General features: G+C 38.2%; 1 protein-coding gene and 1 pseudogene across 2 annotated transcripts; one reads left to right on the top strand and one right to left on the bottom strand.

Annotated features, from left to right (window-relative positions):
* LOC109825556 (DNA polymerase epsilon subunit B-like) lies at window positions 9,287-10,271 on the top strand. Of its 2 annotated transcripts, none has more exons than XR_002243022.1 (3): window positions 9,287-9,577; window positions 9,661-9,791; window positions 9,870-10,271. XR_002243022.1 is itself a non-coding variant. In XM_020392412.1 (3 exons), the coding sequence occupies exons 1-3, from the start codon at window positions 9,518-9,520 to the stop codon at window positions 10,020-10,022; spliced, it is 324 nt and encodes a 107-aa protein (XP_020248001.1). In that variant the 5' UTR covers window positions 9,287-9,517; the 3' UTR covers window positions 10,023-10,271. The 2 variants fall into 2 exon arrangements, 1 of the variants encoding a protein (XP_020248001.1); XM_020392412.1 differs by having other exon boundaries at window positions 9,661-9,771.
* LOC109825549 lies at window positions 10,787-17,602 on the bottom strand (annotated as a pseudogene).

Here is a 21,735-nt window from a genome sequence, read left to right on the forward strand (position 1 = left end):
CTTTGAGTTCCTCAAGAACAAAATCTACCATCCGAGTCCACCAGCCATCCTCTCCGGAGAATAACCAGCCAGGAGAACGAAAGGCTTGTGTAGGAAATTCGCCCCGGGCAGCAATAAACTGGCGCATGAAAATGTTCGCGGGAAGAGGTGTCTCCTGAGCGAAACCCTTTTTCTCAAAACAACCAGGTCTCAGACCTTTGAGTTGTCCGCCAATTTGAACGCGAGAAGATCGACCAGATCCGAATGAGATGTTCTCTTTCTCCTTGACAAGATCGAAGGCCAAGCCCCTACGACCACCAACACTCAGGAAGTAGGAAAGCGTGTACATTCTTTTCATGCTGGGAAGGAAGAATAAACGATCATCGACTCTGCGCAGCATCCGGGAGTCTTCTACATACCCGACTTGTCCATCGGCAGATATATGGTCACCGAATAAAAATGAGGGTTTGACAAATTGATCCAAACCCGCAGGAGTTTCCAGATCCAGATCGGTAATCAAAGCCCTAAGGGTGGAACACTCAGCAAACTTGATTAAATGCGTTCGTTCCAAACTTGGGAATGTGCATAAAGGAATTTCTCCGCGAAGACCAAAAGCTCTCCCCACTTCGGGATCATCAGTGTAGCTGAAGTGCTGCTCCGGCAGAAGTGGCACATTGGGAAAAAGCACTGTAAAATCAGAAGCAATAGTTAGTAGCAGAAAGAGGTTACTAACATGAAATAAACACGAAGAGTAAATTCTACGTGGCAAGTTTTAATACAATAGCTAACCCTTGCATTAATACTTGAACGCAGAGATCAAATCCTGCGTTACAATACTTGAACGTAGAGATCAAATCCTGCGTTACAATACTTGAACGCAGAGATCAAATCCTGCGTTACAACACTTGAACGCAGAGATCAAATCCTGCGTTACAACACTTGAACGCAGAGATCAAATCCTGCGTTACAACACTTGAACGCAGAGATCAAATCCTGCGTTACAACACGTCATCGGCTCGCTACAGTGACATATTGAGTCATCTCTAGTGGCTGAGCCAAGTTAGCTACTAAGGACGCGAGGGCGTCCGCATGCATGTTTTTGGAACGAAGCACATGCTCAACGTGGAAGTATTCGAATGACTCAACTAGTTTGGTAGCTGCTTCGTGAAGTGAGATTAGATCGACATTCCTAACCTCGTATTCCCCTATCATCTGCTTAACAATAAGCTGAGAGTCGTCGTAGGCCTCGAGATGCTTTATCTCTAACTCTCGGGCCAGCTCGAGTCCAATGAGTAGTGCATTATACTCAGCCACATTGTTGGTACATGGTTCTGTTAAAGAAAAGGCTCGGGGTAATACGTGGTTATGTGGAGAAGTGAGGACTACCCCCACTCCTGCAATAATAGATCCGCTCGTGCCGACACGAGACGCGTCGTCGAAGAACATCTGTCAAGCTTCCGCTGGGGAGGTTGTGTTGACTTCAGGGGTTCATCTAGAAAATCTTCGAACATGTCAGTTTTTACCTCCAGTGGATGACTGGCCATGAGATCGCAGATAGCCGGCCCTTTGACTGACTTCTGCGGCATGAAGTGAATGTCGTACTTAGACAGTAAGAGTGCCCATCTGGCCAAACGCCATATTAAGGTCGCGGGCTGTGTCATGAAGACTCGAATGGGGTTCATCCGGGAAATGACATGGATGGTTTGGCCAACTAGGTAATGTCGCATCTTTTGGATGGTAAACACCAAGACTAAGCATTCCTTTTTGACCATAGGGTATCGCCGTTCGGCACCCTGTAGGGTTTTACTCAGGTAGTAGATGCCCTGCTCATGGCCGGCATCATCATTTTGCGCAAAGAGAGCGCCTAGAGAGTGTTCCATGGCTCGTATGTAGATGAGAAATGGCTTTCCTGTGATTGGAGCTGCCAAGACGGGTGGGTTCGAGAGGTAAGCTTTGATCTATTCGAAGGTCATTTGGCAAGGCTCGTCCCACACGAATGAGACACCTTTCTTCATTAGTTTGGAGAAGGATTGACACTTGCCCGAGAGGTTTGAAATTAACCTCCGGATGTAAACTAATCGTCCCTGGAGACCCCTTAATTCTTTGAGATTGCGGGGAGGCTGAAGCTCTTGGATAGCTCATACTTTATCCGGGTCGATTCGGATTCCTTTAGTTGTGACTACGAATCCAAGGAATTTACCACTGAACATCCCTAAGAATGACTTCATAGGATTCATCTTGAGTTGATGAGTTCTCATGAGTTCGAACATCACCCTCAAGTCTTGGAGGTGGTCATCTTTATTACGACTTTTCACGACCAGGTCGTCCACATAGCATTCAACTGTCTTTCGTAGATGGTCTTGAAAAATCGTGCTCATGACGCGTTGATAGGTTGCATCGGCGTTTTTGAGTCCGAAAGGCATGACCGTGTAGCAGTATACCCCCATTGGAGTCTCCTTTCTTGAGGTGAGGCTCCTCGGCCTCGAGTCTCTTGATCATATTTTTAACCTGCTCGCCTTGACGAACGAGTTCTTTCCAGGTTCGGGTCTCTGCCGCGCTAACCTTAGACAGAATATGGATTGAAAAGTTATTGCGGTATATCTCAATCAGTGTGGCTTTAGAGACTTGGTCTCGGCAATGGACCGACCAATTCCTGAATCTCTTTACAAAGTCATTGATTGACTCCAGCTTCCTTTGCTTTTTAGCAAGGAGGGTAGCCATCGACACCTCGGTATCATCATCGAAGAAGCGAGCGAGGAAGAGCCTTTCTGCGTCGGCCCATGACTTGATAGAGCCTGGTTCCAACTTGCGGAACCATTCGAAAGCTACCCCATTGAGGGTGCTGATGAACAGCCGGGTGAGGATGACGTGCTCCCGGTGAGGAATCTGGTTTGAGCCATTAAGTAGTAGATGTGCTGCGAGGGGGAACCCTTACCATCAAACTGCACCAAACTGATGGGTTTGAATTTTGCCGGTTAGGGGACTGTGTCCCACTCGACAGGGTACGACCTGACCACCCCCAGTTTGTTTATGTTTGGTTGAAGCTTCAAGGCATTGAGTTGGCTTTGGAACTCCTCGAATCTCCTGTCTCGGGTGGTACCCCCGGAACGCGACGTTCCCGCTGACGACTTCGAGGAGTGATCCGACAGGATTTCAATATTATCTTCCCGTTCAGTCGTCTGATTAGGAGTAGGTCCCTATTCCTTGCCTTCCGTCGGCCTCCGTGGGGTACGCGTGACCTTCTTCTTCTTCTTTTTGTTCAGAAGCTACTCCAACATGTCCTTTATGGACTCGATGACGGCCTGATGTTCTTCGAACTTTTGGGCAATTGTCTGATCACTCAAGGTGGCAGCCATGTGCGCCCTTGCCAGCTCGCCGTAGCTCGAATGCAATGTCTGGGACGTAGCCGTCACCGAACAAACTTCTTCTTCACAAGGAAGGGGGCGCTAGGAGAGAGTAATCGAGTGGGATGTTGATTCCCGTACGACTGCGGGTGTGTAGGAATATACCGTCACGCTCGCGTTGAACCAACGGGTGACTGAACTCTAGGAAAGAATCCAAATCTGGGGGATCTGAAAGTACATTTTTACCCTTCCCCGTCATGTTGACCGTAGCAGACGGGAGTTCTAAATCATCGAGGGCGCGCCTTCTTTGGTGGCAGCGCGCCTTCGGCGAGGAGATCTCGATTGGGAAGGTCGTTGAGCAAGCCTCCCGAACACCGAAGGCTTCACCGTTTCTACACATTGGTAGTCGGCGAGTACCGTTTGGATAAGTCTTTCATAGTGACACTAAGGATTAACCTCATGTATAGTGGGTTTGCGAGTTAGGTAACTCCGGAGATCCTCTGCCGGTAGTTAGCGACAACCCCCGGCATCAGAAGGGTCAACCGAACGGTCGCATGAGAGAGATCTGGATGAACTCTCCCGCGTACACAGGGTGGAATGGTCAAGTGTTAGAGTTAGGTGAGTTCGCCTTAGCAGGAGAGTATTTGCGCTCGGGCGAATTCCTGCCTGCAGGCGAACTCTAATCCTTTGTTCACGCAGGCGAGCTTGTGAGGCATCGCCTAGTGTTTTGCCCTTGTCGTTAAGGCTCGCACGTTCGCAACGCTTACTCGCTGAGTGGACTCGGTGAGTAGTGTTTTGCCCTTGTCGTTAAGGCTCGCACGTTCGCAACGCTTACTCGCTGAGTGGACTCGGTGAGGCTCGCCTTCTTTCGAGGGCTCGCCTGCTCTGAGCAGTCTGTTTGCATTAGGGATGTGACCAGAGAAACGAAATCCACCTGAGTGGGCAGGCTTGTCCGTTTTGATTGGTTGGCCTGAGTGGCCAAGTTTGTCAGTAACACTATATCCGTCGGAATGAGGGATATTACAGTCGGAGGGAAATCCGCCTGAACGCGAGGGTTCGCCTGATTTGGCGAGCCCATCGGCGTTGGTAGGGTTTCTTCTCTGTCTTGCACTTTTCGGACCCGAATAATAATTTAGGCTGTCGTATGGGGCGAGGGTTCGGGCCTCCTGTTGGACGAGGACCTGTCGTCACCGCTGGTGGGCTCTTCTAGAAAGCGGAGCGTCCATGTGGACCGTGACGACGTGGTCTGCGCCCGGATGAACCACCATCTCTTCCTGAGCGGGGGGCCGCGAGGATCATTTGGCGACCCATCTGGCAGCCTTTCGCCTCGTGCTCTCGACCTCTGGCTTGGTCTTGATCATTTCGGAGGGAGTAGGCTCCCCCAGCGTAACTCGGATAGAGTCCTCAGGCACGGAGACTTTGACCGTTTGAGGTCGGCCTCTACGCACGACTCTGTGGCGTTTGCGGGACGCATTGCCACCAGAGGAGGAGGAAGACAAATATTCCTTGTACTTGGCTTGGTCGAACTCGATTTCTAGGGACTCCACGGTCACCCCAACAGCAACCTCGTCGAACTGCGCTACCACCATTTCGGTTAAGGAAATAGTTTTTCCCACTGTGATCGCCATTTTTTGTAAGTGTAAATATTAATTTCCCGAAACGGGGGTATATTTGTATTGATAAGAATAGCTTATTACAAACTAATATATCGAAATTACAACAAAAACGGAGGGAAGGCCATCATTGTTTAACGTGGGGACTTTAGTAGCGATAGGACGCCTCGCTCGGTTCTCGCACCGAGTCTGTTTTCCTTGGACGATTCGATCGAGGTTGCTGGTGAGCTTTAGTACGCAATAGAAGCTCGTGCTGGTCGAGTTCGAGTTTTTGAGTTCGATGGCGATCAGGGCCCGAAGCTAGGAGAGGATGCTACAGTGCAAAGGTCATGCAAAGAGCTTGTCGTCAACTCAGTCGAGAGTCGAGAGCTAGTTGTTTAGCTAACTAATTAAATTAATCAATTAACTATGAGCGAACCTCTTTTTTGTAGTCAGGAGAGATTCTTAAATAGAGGAGAAACGATGTGGTTACTCCCTTGAATCATGGGATGTGACCATGTACTGTTGGGAGATACCATGCCTTTCGCATATACCATGAGCGGCTGCTTGATGGGCTCGAAGCACTGTACTCCTTCCCTTCACGTCGTGAGGAGTGGGAAAGCCCATCCTTGTACGTGCTATTGCGGCTGCCAGGCACTAGCTCGGCGAGCTTGTCGATCACGGGCGGGTCCAGCTCTTGACTCGTGCAGGCGAGGTGAGCTTCAGTCGTGAGCATGCAGGCGGACTTGACGATTGCATGGATTTGACTGGTCGCTCGTACTGTGAGCGGGTACTTGATGGGCTCGGAGTACTGTGCTCATTCCCTTCACGTCGTGAGAAGTGGGAAGGCCCATTCCTGTACGTGACATAGCAGCTACCGAGTACCCTGACGAGTCTGGCGAGTTTATCATTTGTAGGCGGATTCGGCTCTTGACTCATGCTGGTGGGTCAGGTTTGCGGGCGAGTCTCTAATCACCTGGCGGATTGCCCAAGTGTAGACAAATTTGAGGATCACGTAGCCCTGGTTTGTGCTGGCGAGTCAAACACACGGGTGAGCCCGATTTTCAAGCGAGTAAGCAGGCGGATTTCAGTCTTATTTGCAAAGGTAATTTTTACCGTCTACAACGATATATTTTATATTTCTTCAGTATTCAGTTGTTCAGTCATGTATAAGGGCATGTTGATCCGAATATTATGTCTTGGATGATATTCACTTGTGTTATGGATATTCTGTTCTGAGTTATTTATTATATTCTTGCTACTGTGATCGGGGACCTGTGACTTCGCATTTTTTTTTACGCTTAGCGTATTAGATTGGGTAGAAAGAGTTTAGTATTTATTTCTTCTCAGTCTAATACGTCACAGACTTGTTCGCGTCCCAATTTCCGGGTATTTTGGGAAGCGGGGTGTGATAGGTTTTTATGGTGGCTCATGTAGGTCTCGGTCCCGAGTCCCTACCAGTGAGAATATAATGAATAATTTAAACGCATATCATATTTCATCCGTAAGACTATTCCTAAGCCTTTATCCTAGTATCTTGATAAGTTATGTCTTAGTCCATATCTTATCACTTTTTGATTCCAAAACTTCCTCCTGTTTCTTGTCTCGTCACTTCCTGACTACTCTCTTCTTATAACTTCTCTTTCCTCGTACTGGTCATTATTTTATGTGTTATTATTTTTACTCTATGTTTCCTTTGATTTGACTTGTGTATCGTTTGATTGTATTGATTTCTGCATTATTTATTGCATTATTTTATGTATCACACACAGTATTATATTGTATGTCTTTTAAAAATATATAAGTAACATAGTATAATGAAAAATATTACTTATACATTTTCAACTGTTCCAATCATGTTTATTAAGTATTTCGCATTGCTCTAGCCTTCACATATACATCACATATCATATTTGATGTTCAGATTATTTTCTTGTGTTTAATTTACTTTTACATATCTACATTATGTATGTGTATGCATTTTCTGTCATATCATCTATCATTTACTTATGTTCTAGATTATTGCATATTGTTCGTGTTTTAGTGATATAATAATAAGTTCATGATTTGATATTCTACATATGCATTATATTTTTTATTCTTTATTTATTCAACTCACAATATTTTTAGTGCATAGTTTTCTTATTAGTCAATTTTGTCTTGTTTAGGTTGATTCAGTATGTTCACATTGGTTTCGTTATTTTTAAGAGCAATGCATTTCTATTTTGATATTCAAGCAATTATTCATATTGATAGGTTTGAAGTTTGAGTTAGTAATTATATAGGTTTTTGTTACATTATCTCGTATCATTAGTTAATATTCTTTTATAATTGATATAAAAGATAATTCAAAATAGCGCTTGTAGGTATGTTTATTTTAGATTTTTTATGTCCTTTTCTTGTGTTATCATTTGTTGTTCATTCTCTATTCATTATTTTAGGTTACCTTATGTTATGTTTTACTTTTCATTCTTTTATACTTACTATTCTTTTTCATTATAATGTATTCACGTAAATTATTATATTTATGATATACATTTTTACTGAATTATAGTCATGCATCATTTCTAGTATCAACTGTGTTTAAACGTGTTCTGTTCAATGTATTACAAGTGTTTATGTTCACATATTCATCAATCATTCATGGTATATTTATCTAAAATATATCAGTATTTTATTATATGAAATTATGCTCTTCTTATGTTTTCATTTGTTATATATCTATTTTACCTATCATAGTTTATGTTTTTATGTATTATACATCTTTATTTATGTATATTTATGCTGATTATATTTTGATTTTTGACTACTATGCAATACATGGCTATATCTGAATTGATTTTATACAATAATGATTATTATTGTTGTATCTTGTTTATATTTATTATTTACCTTATGAGTATTACTAATATTTCTAATTTATCATATTGTTTGTCGAATATATATGATTATGTCATTCTTATTATGTTTTATATAATATGTTTATTTTGAATGACATGTTTAATCTTATGTCTATTTTATCATATAATATTTTGTGATTATTTCCATCATAATTTATTTTGTTAGCATGATTAGTACCATGAGTATTCAGACTTTTTATATGCTTATTATTATGTATGTGTTTTCATTTTAACGCTTATTATACATGATGATTATATTTGTTATACACATCATATGTTTCTGAATCTTGTTTATCCCTTTTGCTTTGATATCTTTTATTTTTATACTTTGATTTTATTTGTGTTTATTTGAACCTGACTATGATGTTGTATTATTTACTTTGTGCTATATAACTGTTTGTATTCTAATAATTATTATGTATCGTTTCAATTGGCTATTGATTATTATTATGATTTGCCTCTGTTGTTTGTCTATATGTATTGATGTGTTTCTATCTATATTTATTTCTTTTACTGAATGTTATTTTTAATTGTAATTATGTATGTTCTGTATACCTTATTATAATCTTTATTGTCCTTCTGCCTGATTTGTTCTGCATTCTTGTCTTATATCTTATGTTTTTCTAGTAATATTGTGTACTTCATTTGTTAACGACTCTTTGAATATCGATATTTATTTATTTGTATATCTGTATTTTGTACTTTCACTATTTATTATCAACATGTTCTATCTTTAATGTTTGTTATTTTCGATTATTATATCTATGCTTCTTTACGTACGTTTATGTTTTTGACTGCTTTAAACATATGTTGCTATAATACTATCCTTGAACCTTTTTAACATAATTGTAAATTTTTATTTTTTGAAATTTGTGCCTTATATGTCTTATTTGGTTGAATGTGATTTGCTGATTGCATTCATGTGTTTTGTTTGTAATTATACTTTTTTGTATACCTTGAATGTCTATTCTACTAACTGATTGTAATTTCTATTGTTATTTGATATTTTTATGTCTCTTATGTTGTCCATTATGTTTATCTAAACTATATATACGTTTGATTCTTTGCTATTTTACTTTGCTTACATAATCTTCAAATGTTTCTTTTGCTTTTGCTTGTATATGATTCATTTGTTATTTGTATTGTGATTTTATGTTTTTGTGTTTTATCATGTTTATCTGCTTACGTATGAGTAATTTATATTTTGTTGAGACCTTTTTATCTTTTATCTTCTTTATGCTCTTCTTCTAATTATTAGCCTTCTCTCTTGCATCACATGCTTGTGAAGTAGCATATTGTCAATATTACAAAATAAGTACAATACACTGTATTATAAAAAAGCTTATTGACAAATTATAAGCGAGACTGCCTCCCCCTTTAAAGTCGGGTAAATTACTGCTTCAAACATTTTATACATTTACATTAGAGAATTGTACAGTAGAAGTTAATATCATGGCTAAATATGCTTGCAATTTAAATAGCCAAGGGATCAATGTAATGTACCTTACTTGACTGTGCACCCAAATGAATGCGGATTCTAGATGATTTAGCTCCATGATAGTCTGAAATGAACTACATTATGACATGAGAATGGTACTGCCGCTACCATATTCTGACTTCAAAAACCAACCTTTTTTTCCTTTACAGAGTAAAGTTCTACACCCAGGAAATCGTATTTTTCCGTTAGGATCTGCTCTACAGAATGACACGGTCTTCTCTAATTCCTCCCTCAACTGAAGAAACAAGTGATCCTTTTGAACATGTGAGTTAACTACTTTCCTTACCTTCCATAAATAATAGTGAAAAATACAAGTATCACATTCTCAATCTTACTGTTCTTTGCAGCTTGTAGCAACCATCACTCATCAGAGTCATCTTTGCCCCTTGCCTCTCACTGTACAACCAATAATATGGAACTATGACCACTGCCTCCGTCTATATCCTACTCCACACACGGTATCAAATCTCTTTATCAGGTATCACACACAGCAAAGAAATGGAAATCCATTTGCAGGCCAATAATTTCTTTTGTTTTTTATTTTTTTCTTCAATAGATAGTGTTGGGAGATCAAAGTGAACAAAAAGCCTTTAAATATACGGGAATAACATGTTTCAATCCTGGATCATTCGCTCATGATAGCACATTTGCAGTCTATCGTCCTTGTTCTGAAGAAGTCAAGCTTTCTGCTGTGGAGGAGAATGACTAAAGTTGCAATATTATGGTCATTATTGATTATAGCATCTCATAACTCGATTCTTAATGAGGGATTCATGGGGAAATTCAGAAGTAGTACTAGCTAATCATATGATAGAGGATGATTATTGTGTCAATTGCATCATTTGTGTAACTTGACATACTTACCACTGCATTTCTAAAGAGAATATCTACGAACCGTTCTTTTCTAATTCCGGTACTTGTGCTTGCAAAGATGTATGATTAATCCATACTTAGACTTGTTGCCATTAGACCATGATCATGACTTTTTTCAATGGTTTTTGTTGTCAAAAGTATTTCTCGTTTTCTAATTCTGTTCTTTTTTAAGTCTTCCTCCTCTTTTTTTAATTTTATCTGACAGTGCACCAAAAAATATAAAGTGAGGAGGAAGAAAAATTAACAAAAAAGGAGTAAGACTAGACATAAGGGTAAGCTACAAATCTTCATTTTTGTGAGATAACTATTTTGAAGCGAATCGACAAGTATAGAGTTAAAACAGAGTAAGTTGGCCTTAGTTTTTGTATTAGGAATAGAGGGGCCTGACACGCATACACACAAAAAGGAAAAAAGGAAAAAAAAAAAGGGTAGATAATAGATAATCAAGATAAAAAAAAATAGCGATGACAATTATTACCCATAGAAAACGAGAAATACTTTTGACAACAAAAACCATTGAAAAAAGTCATGATCATGGTCTAATAGCAACAAGTCTAGGCATGGATTAATCTTACATCTTTGCAAGCACAAGTACCGGAATTAGAAAAGAACGGTTCATAGATATTCTCTTTAGAAATGCAATGGTTAGTATGTCAAGTTACACAAATGATGCAATTGACACAATAATCATCCTCTATCACATGATTAGCTAGTACAACTTCTGAATTTCCCCATGAATCCCTCATTAAGAATCGAGTTATGAGATGCTATAATCAATAATGGCCATAATATTGCAACTTTAGCCATTCTCCTCCACGGCAGAAAGCTTGACTTCTTCAGAACAAGGACGATAGGCTGCAAAATGTGCTATCATGAGCGAATGATCCAGGATTGAAACATGTTATTCCCGTATATTTAAAGGTTTTTTGTTCACTTTGATCTCCCAACACTATCTATTGAAGAAAAAATAAAAAACAAAAGAAATCATTGGCCTGCAAATGGATTTCCATTTCTTTGCTGTGTGTGATACCTGATAAAGAGATTTGATACCGTGTGTGGAGTAGGGTATAGACGGAGGCAGTGGTCATAGTTCCAGATTATTGGTTGTACAGTGAGAGGCAAGGGGCAAAGATGACTCTGATAAGTGATGGTTGCTACAAGCTGCAAAGAATAGTAAGATTGAGAATGTAATACTTGTATTTTTCACTATTATTTATGGAAGGTAAGGAAAGTAGTTAACTCACATGTTCAAATGGATCACTTGTTTCTTCAGTTAAGGGAGGAATTAGAGAAGACCGTGTCATTCTGTAGAGCAGATGCTGACGAAAAAATACAATTTCCTGGGTGTAGAACTTTACTCTGTAAAGGAAAAAAAAAGGTTGGTTGTTGAAGTCAGAATATGGTAGCGGCAGTACCATTCTCATGTCATAATGTAGTTCATTTCAGACTATCATGGAGCTAAATCATCTAGAATCCACATTCTTTGATCCCTTGGCTATTTAAGTTGCGAGCACATTTAGCCATGATATTAATTTCTACTGTACAATTCTCCAGTGTAAATGTATAAAATGTTTGAAGCAGTAATTTACCCGACTTTAAAGGGGCAGGCAGTCTCGCTTATAATTTGTCAATAAGCTTTTTTATAATACAGTGTATTGTACTTAATTTGTAATATTGACAATATGCTACCTCACAAGCATGTGATGCAGGAGAGAAGGCTAATCACTTCCAGTTCAGCAATTTCAGCATGTAATCAATGTCAATAATTCAGCAGGCTGGAGTCAAACCTGCAAGGATTGCTGGAGCAAATAGCATTTGGAACGTGCTTCTGGAGTTCGTCAGTTAGATATTTTGGTAAAGCACACCTTGGAAGAGCTTTTGAAGGTCCTGCATTCATCCAAGAGTACAAAAAGAAAATGATTTTGAATCATAATAAATTTCAGACTGAAATTAAGAGAAAGTGTGAAAATACAACTTGAAGCTGGTAAGACAGTAGTCAAAATCTAGAGGCGTCATCCTGGCATATTCAAAGGAATTTTCTACAATCAAAGAGGCTGCAAGATATTCAGTCTACTCGTTCAAAACAGGTAGGAACTTGTATATGATATATGGATATAGAACCAGATTTATTCAGATGGATAAAACTCACAAAATATCTCAAGTCAGAAGTATAACTTGGGCCAATATTTTTTTGGCTTACGTAGGCCATAAATAGAATATTATAAGGGTTATAAAGACCAACAAAGAAAATCTCAATAGAGTATTTGTTGACAAATTGCAATACATATAACTAGATTGCTAATGTCTGCAAAACTTGATATAAAGAAATTTCTAAAGAAAATAAAAATTGATAAGATAATACCTGCATCATCAGGACCTGGAATGAACAAAAATCGACTATGCTCTTTGATTCTTGGGTGAGATTCGATCATTTCCCCTAGCTTTCCAAATTGCATCCTGTATATCACATTTGCTAACCTCAGGCCTTCTCTTAAGATATTGTAGCCCTTAAACTATAAGGTGCTATAATTTCAAGGCTAGAAAAATAGATTAGGTGAATAACTGTCCTAACCTGAGACATGAAAATGAGTGGAAAGAAAGGTTGCAAGGGTGAGAGCAAAAATTCCCCATTAAAACAAATAAAGAAGGAACAACCTCCACACTTTCGTAATCATCCAAGACAAAAGCCAATTTTTCCATGGTCTTCTCTACGGGAAAAATAGAAATGACAGTAGTGAGAATTATTGCTAATTAACTTTAACCTGACAGCTAAAAGTTGCTAATCTACCTCATTATTATCCACCCATACATCTGAAAGAATGACAAACATGTCATTCATTGCCTTCTTTTCTAATGATGAGAGTCTGAGCTATTAGAAGTTAACAGGAAAATTCGTCAAGGAGATTGTACTAAAAGTCCGCAAAAAGTTTCTAGAGTTGTGTTTGTATGTGTGTGTGGGCGCGCACGTGTGTTTGTCTGTGTAGGCATAAAGAGGTAGTTATAGATACAGATATAAATAGATAGAGTGACTTATAATCTCTGCTGATTTTAGTTGTAGTTTTGTAGAAGACTTGTGTAAGGATACAGTTTCTTCAGTTGACAATATTCCACCACCAAAGAAATCAAGTCCCATTAGTAATGAAGTCGATGCATCTCTGTCCTCCAAATGTGGAAATCCACAAGTATTGACCTGCATCAAATCAAAACCAAGCATAATTATTAGGAAAGTTTGATGTAAACACAATGATCATCTAGAATATGTGAATATGACGATCCTTCAAAATAGTTACTTAAAAAGTTTGTACTGGCGATTAGTTAAATTCTCTCACGAAGGCCTATGTAGTGCCTACTCACAGTCAAACTAAGCAGGAATTGGCATCTGAAAGCTGACTATACTTACTTAGTGAGGTAAGTCGGTCACTGCAAATACAGAAATCATCAATACTTTAGGGTATGACTTATACAGTTATGTATAAATATTAACGTGGCTATTAAATTTTTTATTCAGGTAACAAAATGGAAAATAATTCAAACATATACCGCAACATGCTTCCAGCAAACCTGCGCTGCACAAATTGATTGTAGAATCAAAAGGATTCGGTTGAAAAGATAGGTTAATTTGTCTTCCAAGTTCCAACTAAAGAATTGGTGCAGAAAGATCTAATGCTCATGAACAATGCCTATCACATTGTATATCCAAATTCACATGTTCTTTAAAACTTGTATACCCAGAAGAGAGACTCATCTTAAACTTATAAAAGATTTGACATGCTTTAACTGTTGCTTGCATTGATAGCATTTGGAAAATTCAACATCACATTTAATGCAATAGCACTAGTTTTTAAGCAGGCTAACAGCTAACAAGGGTCTAAATCACCTTTGATTGTTGAACTTAAACTCATTAGTCATACACAAATTCAATCAAAACTCTATAGTCCCAGATTAGTGGTGAAACACCAATTTGCTTACCACTGTACAAAAATAGAACATTTAGTAAACATACAAAAGCCCACATAAGCATCAAAAAAGAGCTAAGTGGAACGCCCAACTATTTCAAAAAAAAAGGTAAACAAACTCAAGCCCAAACCACACCCAACTTAAATAAAAACCCTAGATCCCATTTCTCTCCTCACGCCGCCAATATCTCATTACCAAATCCCCCATTTCTCTCCTCACACCACCAATACCTCGTCGAAGCCTTCCCGACCCCCCTCGACCCTCGTCGAAGCCTCCCGACACACGTCGACCTTCGTCGAAGCTTCCCGACCTCGTCCCTCAAAAGCTCGTCGCCGACTCATCCCTTGAAGCTCGTCGTCGACTCCTCCCTCGAAGCTCGTCATCCCTTGAAGCTCGTCGTCCCTCGAAGATCGTCGTTTACTCCTCCCTTGACTGCCTTCCCTCCTTCAGGTTCGCAACTTCTTCTCCCTCACTCGTGAAATCGTCGTGTCCCTGCCATTTGGGTGCAAACCGTACCCAAACCGCACCCGACACAGGTACGACACCCATTTTGCCATGTCGGGGTAACATAGATCAATGATCATAGAATGCAAGATAATAGATCATGACAAACAGAAATGGTCATCCATTACCTGGTTTTCTTTTGACAGGTTGGTCAACACAAACTGGTATGCACTACTAGTAGTGTATCTCCATATGTATGTAGGATCAGACACAACAGACACAACAACATGCAGCACACACGTGCATGCGTTCTCATGTGCACATACAAATGCATCCCTGAGGACGTCCTATAGAGTTGATGGCTCAAGCTCCTCCCATCTCATTAAATTGATGTTGCCATGCGATATGATATGGCATATATTTCAAAAATAAAATAGAACAAGCACATCATGGAACTTCGCAATATGAAATAATGAGCGGACAATGGAGCTATAGAAGTTTGATGCCTTACTCGGAAATTGCCATTTGAAAGAAGCTCTCCTTCTGCAACAATGACAGTGTTCTCGACAAAGAATCCAGAAGTGATCTTGTGTTAAATGTTAAAGAAAAAAATTCCGACTCATGAAATCTTCTTTTCAGTTTAGAAGAAACGAAAGGGACAATTATGATGTATAACATCTAGTTCTCATGTATAATTCTACCTTTAGCATCAGCTTGCCTCCTCAGTGTGAACACTGTCATGATGCACACTATTAATATTACTAAGCCATGTGATAGCTTAAATTGCAGATTATGGTTCTAACATCAGGCAGCTTTACACGTTAAAGATGATGCGAACTAAAGCAAAAAATGTAAACATACAAAATTAAGTTTAATGTTTAAATCATTGAAAAACATTACAAACATTTTCATTGCCTAAAATAGACACTGTAATATACATAAATAAAATGAATCTGTATCACATAATTCAAAATCAATTAAGAACCATAACAAACAAATCTAATTTAAAAAGGCATAAAACATGGCGCAAATCAAATTGCATCAAGGATATTGCATTGGTTAAGTCAATTGGTACGGTTGCTGTTAGATCTTCCAGGTAAAAGTGGCCTTCTTCTAGTTGAGATATTATGCCCATGAGCCGTCTCCTTCCAGTACATCCAATCAAAGATTGGATTGGGGTAATCTGAAGACGACAGTACCAACAGCTATCAGTCAAAGATCAATGATCATAATATTGAGAAATGGATGTTTCATATATAATGTATTTGAATAAGCCCATAGAAAGTTGGAACTAGATGAACAGACAGAATCGTAGACGAGAACTGGAAAGTAAACTTATAAAATTATTTGCTAAACTACCTCACAACTGTCAGCTTTAGTCATTCCTGTATCAAAAACTGGTCTAGAGAAGTACTTATCACGAGAGAGCCTCTAAAGCAATAGCTGGTACCTATCCCGATACAAGGAAGCTTTATCACCAGCCTCCCCATGGATTGGCAAATTGCATGTGTGCCTAATAAGGAAACACGGAAAAATAAGTCATGGTACACTAGAACGGGGTTCCTTCAACCAATTGTCCAGGATATAGACTATCATGGAGTGAAAAACTGACAACCTTGTGATCATAAAGCTATATTGTTAATAAAATGCTACCTCTTTTGGCATGAATATGCACATTGTTAATATTTTAGTTTCCTCGTCCATCTATTGTATCATTTCAGGTGTGCTCAACTTCTAAACATGTTTTCTTGTAAATTTGTTTCCCTTAAAGTTGTCACGTAATACCCAAGGTTACTTTATCAATGACTTTCTTGATGGGATAGTCATAAGTTATAGGTCCAGACTTGTTTTAAAAAAGAGAGACAAAAAATAGAATTGGTAAAGTTAATAGTTTGTTGGGATAAATTGTGGCTCATATGACGCACACTCGAAGTAAGTACTTTTCATGTTCTATTTAAGATTTAAACATGAAATATTACTGAAATATTTTCGGAAACCACAAAGAAACTATATAGCATATTTGTTCCTTTAAGCTATTGATACAATCTGCTAACTGCTAAGAAATGCTAACATAAATTACCTAAGTCCTTCAAAACAGTATTCTAAGAAAACCAGCCTCCTAGACTCCAACCTATATCACGGTCACAATTTAAGCAAAGCACACACTTAATAACACAAGAATTTTTTCAACAAACAAATCTAAACTGGTATTAAAACAAATCATACAAATATGCGCACACAATGTGATGCTGATGTATATGAGAGATCTTTTTAAACCAAAAACAATTGAGCTAATAAGGAAAGACAAGATGCCATCTTAAATACAATGCTTTAAAAATATGCATTTTTAGGATTTGGTACTCAACATCTAATATCAAACAAATAATACGGAGCACCATTTTATATCCCTAAATAAAGTGTGAAAATTAGAAATCCAATCACACGTCTTAATCCCATTGAAACCCTAAATGAGCAAAAGGTGAGATCTTTACTCATAAAACACCCTCTTAATCGGATCGTATGTAAACCGAGGCACCACGAACGAATCGATCACTCTCAATGCCGCTCGATTGCTGGTCCCCTCCGATCTCCGATCAATCGCCTCCTCCGCCTTAACAAGCAGGGCTAACCACTCGATGAATTGCCACTCTGTCCAAAATCGACGACTTCACTGCAAGAGGTCGCCACTAAATGAACTGGAGGTACACGAGGAGGGTAATTGGTAACTTCAGGTGTCTTACGTGTTTCTTAGTCGAGCTCGTTGATGAGGAGCTCGAGGGCCTCGTCTTCTTCGAGGGCGGGGTAACGAGAGAGGAAGGAGATGGCCTCGTCGATGGCTTCTGTTTTGAGGGTGAAGCCTCGGATCTTGAACTTCCGCTGGATCTTCTTCTTTAGGGTTCCGATTGCGGCCATGGCTGCGATCTGTGAAAATGGCGTGACAAAGGAGGAGATTGGGGCATCATCTGGCGGCAGATAGTCGGGAGTGGGTTTTATCAATGGGCTGCTTTGAATATGGGTCTTGAATGGCCCTTGATTGGGCCCTACAAAATTTATGTAGATGGGCTTGAAAGATATAATAGTGCGGTTCGTTTTTTGAAAAGCCCGAGAAGCCCCCTTGTATCGAGAAAACCTCTTTATTAAGGTTTCCAAAAATTAGCACAAGTATTAATAGAGTTAATTTGGATGTAGAGATACGGTAATAGAATATTAGGGGTGTTTGTTTTAATTTTTTTTTTGGATATAGGGTAGATTTTAAGTTTTGGGATGTAAAAAGTGTTTTTTTTGGGAGTTTGGGTATTCTATAAACTTTGTTTGTTTCAAAATTAATTTTGGGATCTTGAATCCCTAAATTATAAAAAAATAATATATTTTTAGGATTTGTGAAATCTCTTTTTTGTTTCAACTTTTTTTTGGGATATAAGGTGGATTACAAGTTTTTTGGGTTTTAGAATTCCATAAACCATGTTTGTTTCAAAACCAATTTTGGGATATTGAATCCCCAAATTATAAAAAAACTATTATATTATATTATATTAGCATGCTATACTATACAATAATTAATATAATATAAGATTAATATATTATATATAATATTATAATAATATAATATTTAATATAATACATCTATTTCTCATTAATAATAGGAGGACCCAAGAATCACTGTTCATGCTGTAGTAAATGCTGCAATGATATATTATATATATTATATAATATATATAATATATTACTTAATATATTAATATATTATATATATTATATTATATATTATATAAATTATATCTATAATATAATATATATATATATAATATTATATATATAATATATAATATATATAGGAGGACCCAATAATCACTGTTCATGCTGTAGTATTCCAAATCCCAAAATATTATATAATATTATAATAATATATGTTATTAAAATATTATATAATATTATAATATATATTTTGTACTATTATATAATATAGTATGTGATATTGCATAATAATATATAATAAATATCATAAAATAAATTATACGTATAAATTACAAATTACAGTATTCCAAATCCCAAAATATTGATGAAACAAACAAAATATTACAAATTATAGTATTCCAAATCCTAAAATATTAATGAAACAAACAAAATTTTAGGTGTTGTTTGGTTGTTGTTGGTAAAGTTGTGTATTTATGACACAACTTGGAAAGTTGTTGTCCACCTCATCAATTTTACTTTTATACTTTTCATTGTTTGTTTTTGATTCCATTGGAATCATAAATTGCTTGTTTGGTTTGTAAATGTAACTTTAATTGTTTGTTTGGAAAGTGTAAAAAGTTGTCCCTACTCAAATGATCATATTGGTTGAAATTATTTTTTATTATTTTTTCCTGACTTCAATGTTAGCTTTCTCCTAAAATCATGTCTTTTTTTTATAAAATCACTTTACAAGCCACACCAGCATATGAAATCACTTTACACTATTTTCACAACTACAAACAAACAATTGAAAGTGATGAAAGTTGACATTGGGACCCACTTTTTTGCACTTTCCATCCTTTTACATGGTAAAAACATACAACCAAACAGCCCCTTAGATATCCCAAAACCCACAAAAAAATTTATAGATTTCAAATTCTATGGTGAAATCCATATCCATAAATTTTGGGATTTGAAACAAACACTCCATTACTGACTTGAGGAAGTTTCGGGATTTCACGTTTCCGATTAGGATTTGAACTTTGAAATACGTATTGGCAGCCCCAGTTGCCGGAAATTGTCACAATATTTTCAATTTGGCTGATTCTTGGTAGGTGGGTGGAAATTTTTTAAGCTTAATTTGAATAAAAGTAAGTTTATTAATCTTGATGAGCTCAACCAAGACGTATTAACAGCAGAACAAGGGTTGGAATACAAACTGCTATGCACATGGCGACGTTATCTGGATCTGGTTTTTTGATTTTTCCAATAGCGGAGTAGAGTGAACTCCTAAGCAATTCAGTATTTTACACTTCCTTAAAGCAACAAACCAAACAAAGGACCCATTAAAGGAGATGAAATCTATGATTGTGGTAGAACCTAAGGGTGTGTTTGACAAATTATACAAAACTGGGTCAGGACCCAATTTTGTGCCAAGCCGGTTTTTTTTTTTTTTTTTTTGGGCCAACTCCTACTAGTCCAAAAGAAAACTGGTTTAGTGCTAATTTTTGGGCTGAAAACTTAGTCAAGGTCTAGCTTTGAAATTTGCCAAACAAGAAACATCTTAAAATTGGGCGAGGTTCAGTCCTGGTCCAATTTTACAAAGTTGTCAAACACACCCTAAGACAACATACCAGACAATGCATGGGAGATGATCTCCATGTGTATGTATGATTGTGCCTGATACAATTTGTACTCGAATAAATAGGGGAGAAAGAACATGTTAACTGATGGAAAAGAACTCACCCCTAAAAGATAGTTGTTTACAGGGAGTAAACCCAAATTCCCTTATAAACCCATGACTCCCCTGTCTAGCTGATGTGGGACGGAATAAGCCCGAACAGATTCAGGCTAGGAGAGGAATTTTTATTCTCTTGACCATTAACGTATAAGCGAAAACATTTGAAAAAATATGAATAGTCTTCCAACATGGCAACTAAATAATAATAATGAGAAAAAAAGAGGTTATCTTCATCATCATTCAATTTTTCCTCTTTAAAATTATTTGTTACATAGATTTTATTTTTTGAGAAAATTACATAAATATGAGTCGACCTCTTTACATACTGCTTCGTGTTTCCTGAGATAAGTATGCATAGCCTACCCGACTGCACAACACATAAAACGATTTCTCAATTTATTTAATTGAGAATACAATTATAAATTAACTGAAAATACCTTTCCTCATGAACTTCACAGAGCTACCCATAATCACCATAAGATTCTACAAGCTAATAAGAGGAACCGTCTCACATCCCCCAGGGGTTATGAATATCTGTGGGATAAAGAACCCACAACCAAATCTCTGCTGCAAGAATATCATGACTGTGAAGAGAACACCTACGACTGGAATTACTTTATTTCCAGCAGAGGAGTAAAAGCCTTCATGTGGGTTAGCATAGACGTAGGAGGACTTGAAATATGCGACGTAGTTTTAAGCTCTATAAGCATCATAAAGAGGAGGCATTACACGAATCACAGTTGATCTCAGCAATCAATAGGCCTTTTTTGCCCTCTTCTGGAGATATCGCAGTCCAAACTAACTAAAGAAGATGGAAACGCAGCAAGAAAGCGATCCTGGTCATGACTCTCACTATAGCCTTAGTCACTTCAAGCCAACCCCCACTGCATATAAGAACATTCTGCTCACTTCGATACCTTACATATACGGCCTCAAAGTTCAATACTAGAGGGATCATACAACCCCGTGTTAAAAACTACAAGCATTGTGATGGGTATGGATGATATCACATCTCAATGCCTCTTTAACATAGAAGAGTTGGAAGTACAAGGAAAACACATGCAAGTGTGAGAGAGAGACCATAACCACGATGATTTCCATATCCAGTCTCCACATTGAATTGATTGCTTTAGATTGATGCATATTGCCTGATGAGATCTCTAAAGGCTCAAAGAAAAGCGGGTCATACTTTTCCCTTGTGCTCCTAATAGTCCCATTAACATGTCTCCTATATATTAAAATTTTTGACATCTTCTCCATGGAGATTTAAAGGAGATAGCTGGATATTAATGGCAATTTCACAGCCTGTAGAAGCTCCCAGTGAATTATTTTGAAGCCAACAGCCAACCATACATAATGATGTAAAACACATTGCAGACAAATTTTTGGAGAAACAGGACTGTCAAAAGCCCAAACGCGTGCTCATCCGAAGAAAATAATTTGCAACAAAGAATAGGTCATATCTCTCAAATTGTACGTCGGAATTGAGCGAATTGTTGAGATCAGGTGAAGATCAAACCTTGCAGGCGAGGTGAGCTCGAAGTCGCGGTGGCTTCAGGCGAAGTTGAAGACGATGCAAGCGAGCTCGAGGTCCAAAGCGTGGCTGTAGGCGAAGTTCGAGATCCAAGCGAGGTCTCGATGAAGAGTTGCAGGCGAGTTCTCGTGGCTGGCAACTTCTTCCATAGGCAAGTTCGAGGCTGGCGATTTCTTCCGCAGGCGAGTTTAAGGCTGG

The sequence above is a fragment of the Asparagus officinalis genome, chromosome 1, assembly GCF_001876935.1.
Source record: "Asparagus officinalis chromosome 1, Aspof.V1, whole genome shotgun sequence".
In the NCBI taxonomy this organism is placed as follows: domain Eukaryota; kingdom Viridiplantae; phylum Streptophyta; class Magnoliopsida; order Asparagales; family Asparagaceae; genus Asparagus; species Asparagus officinalis.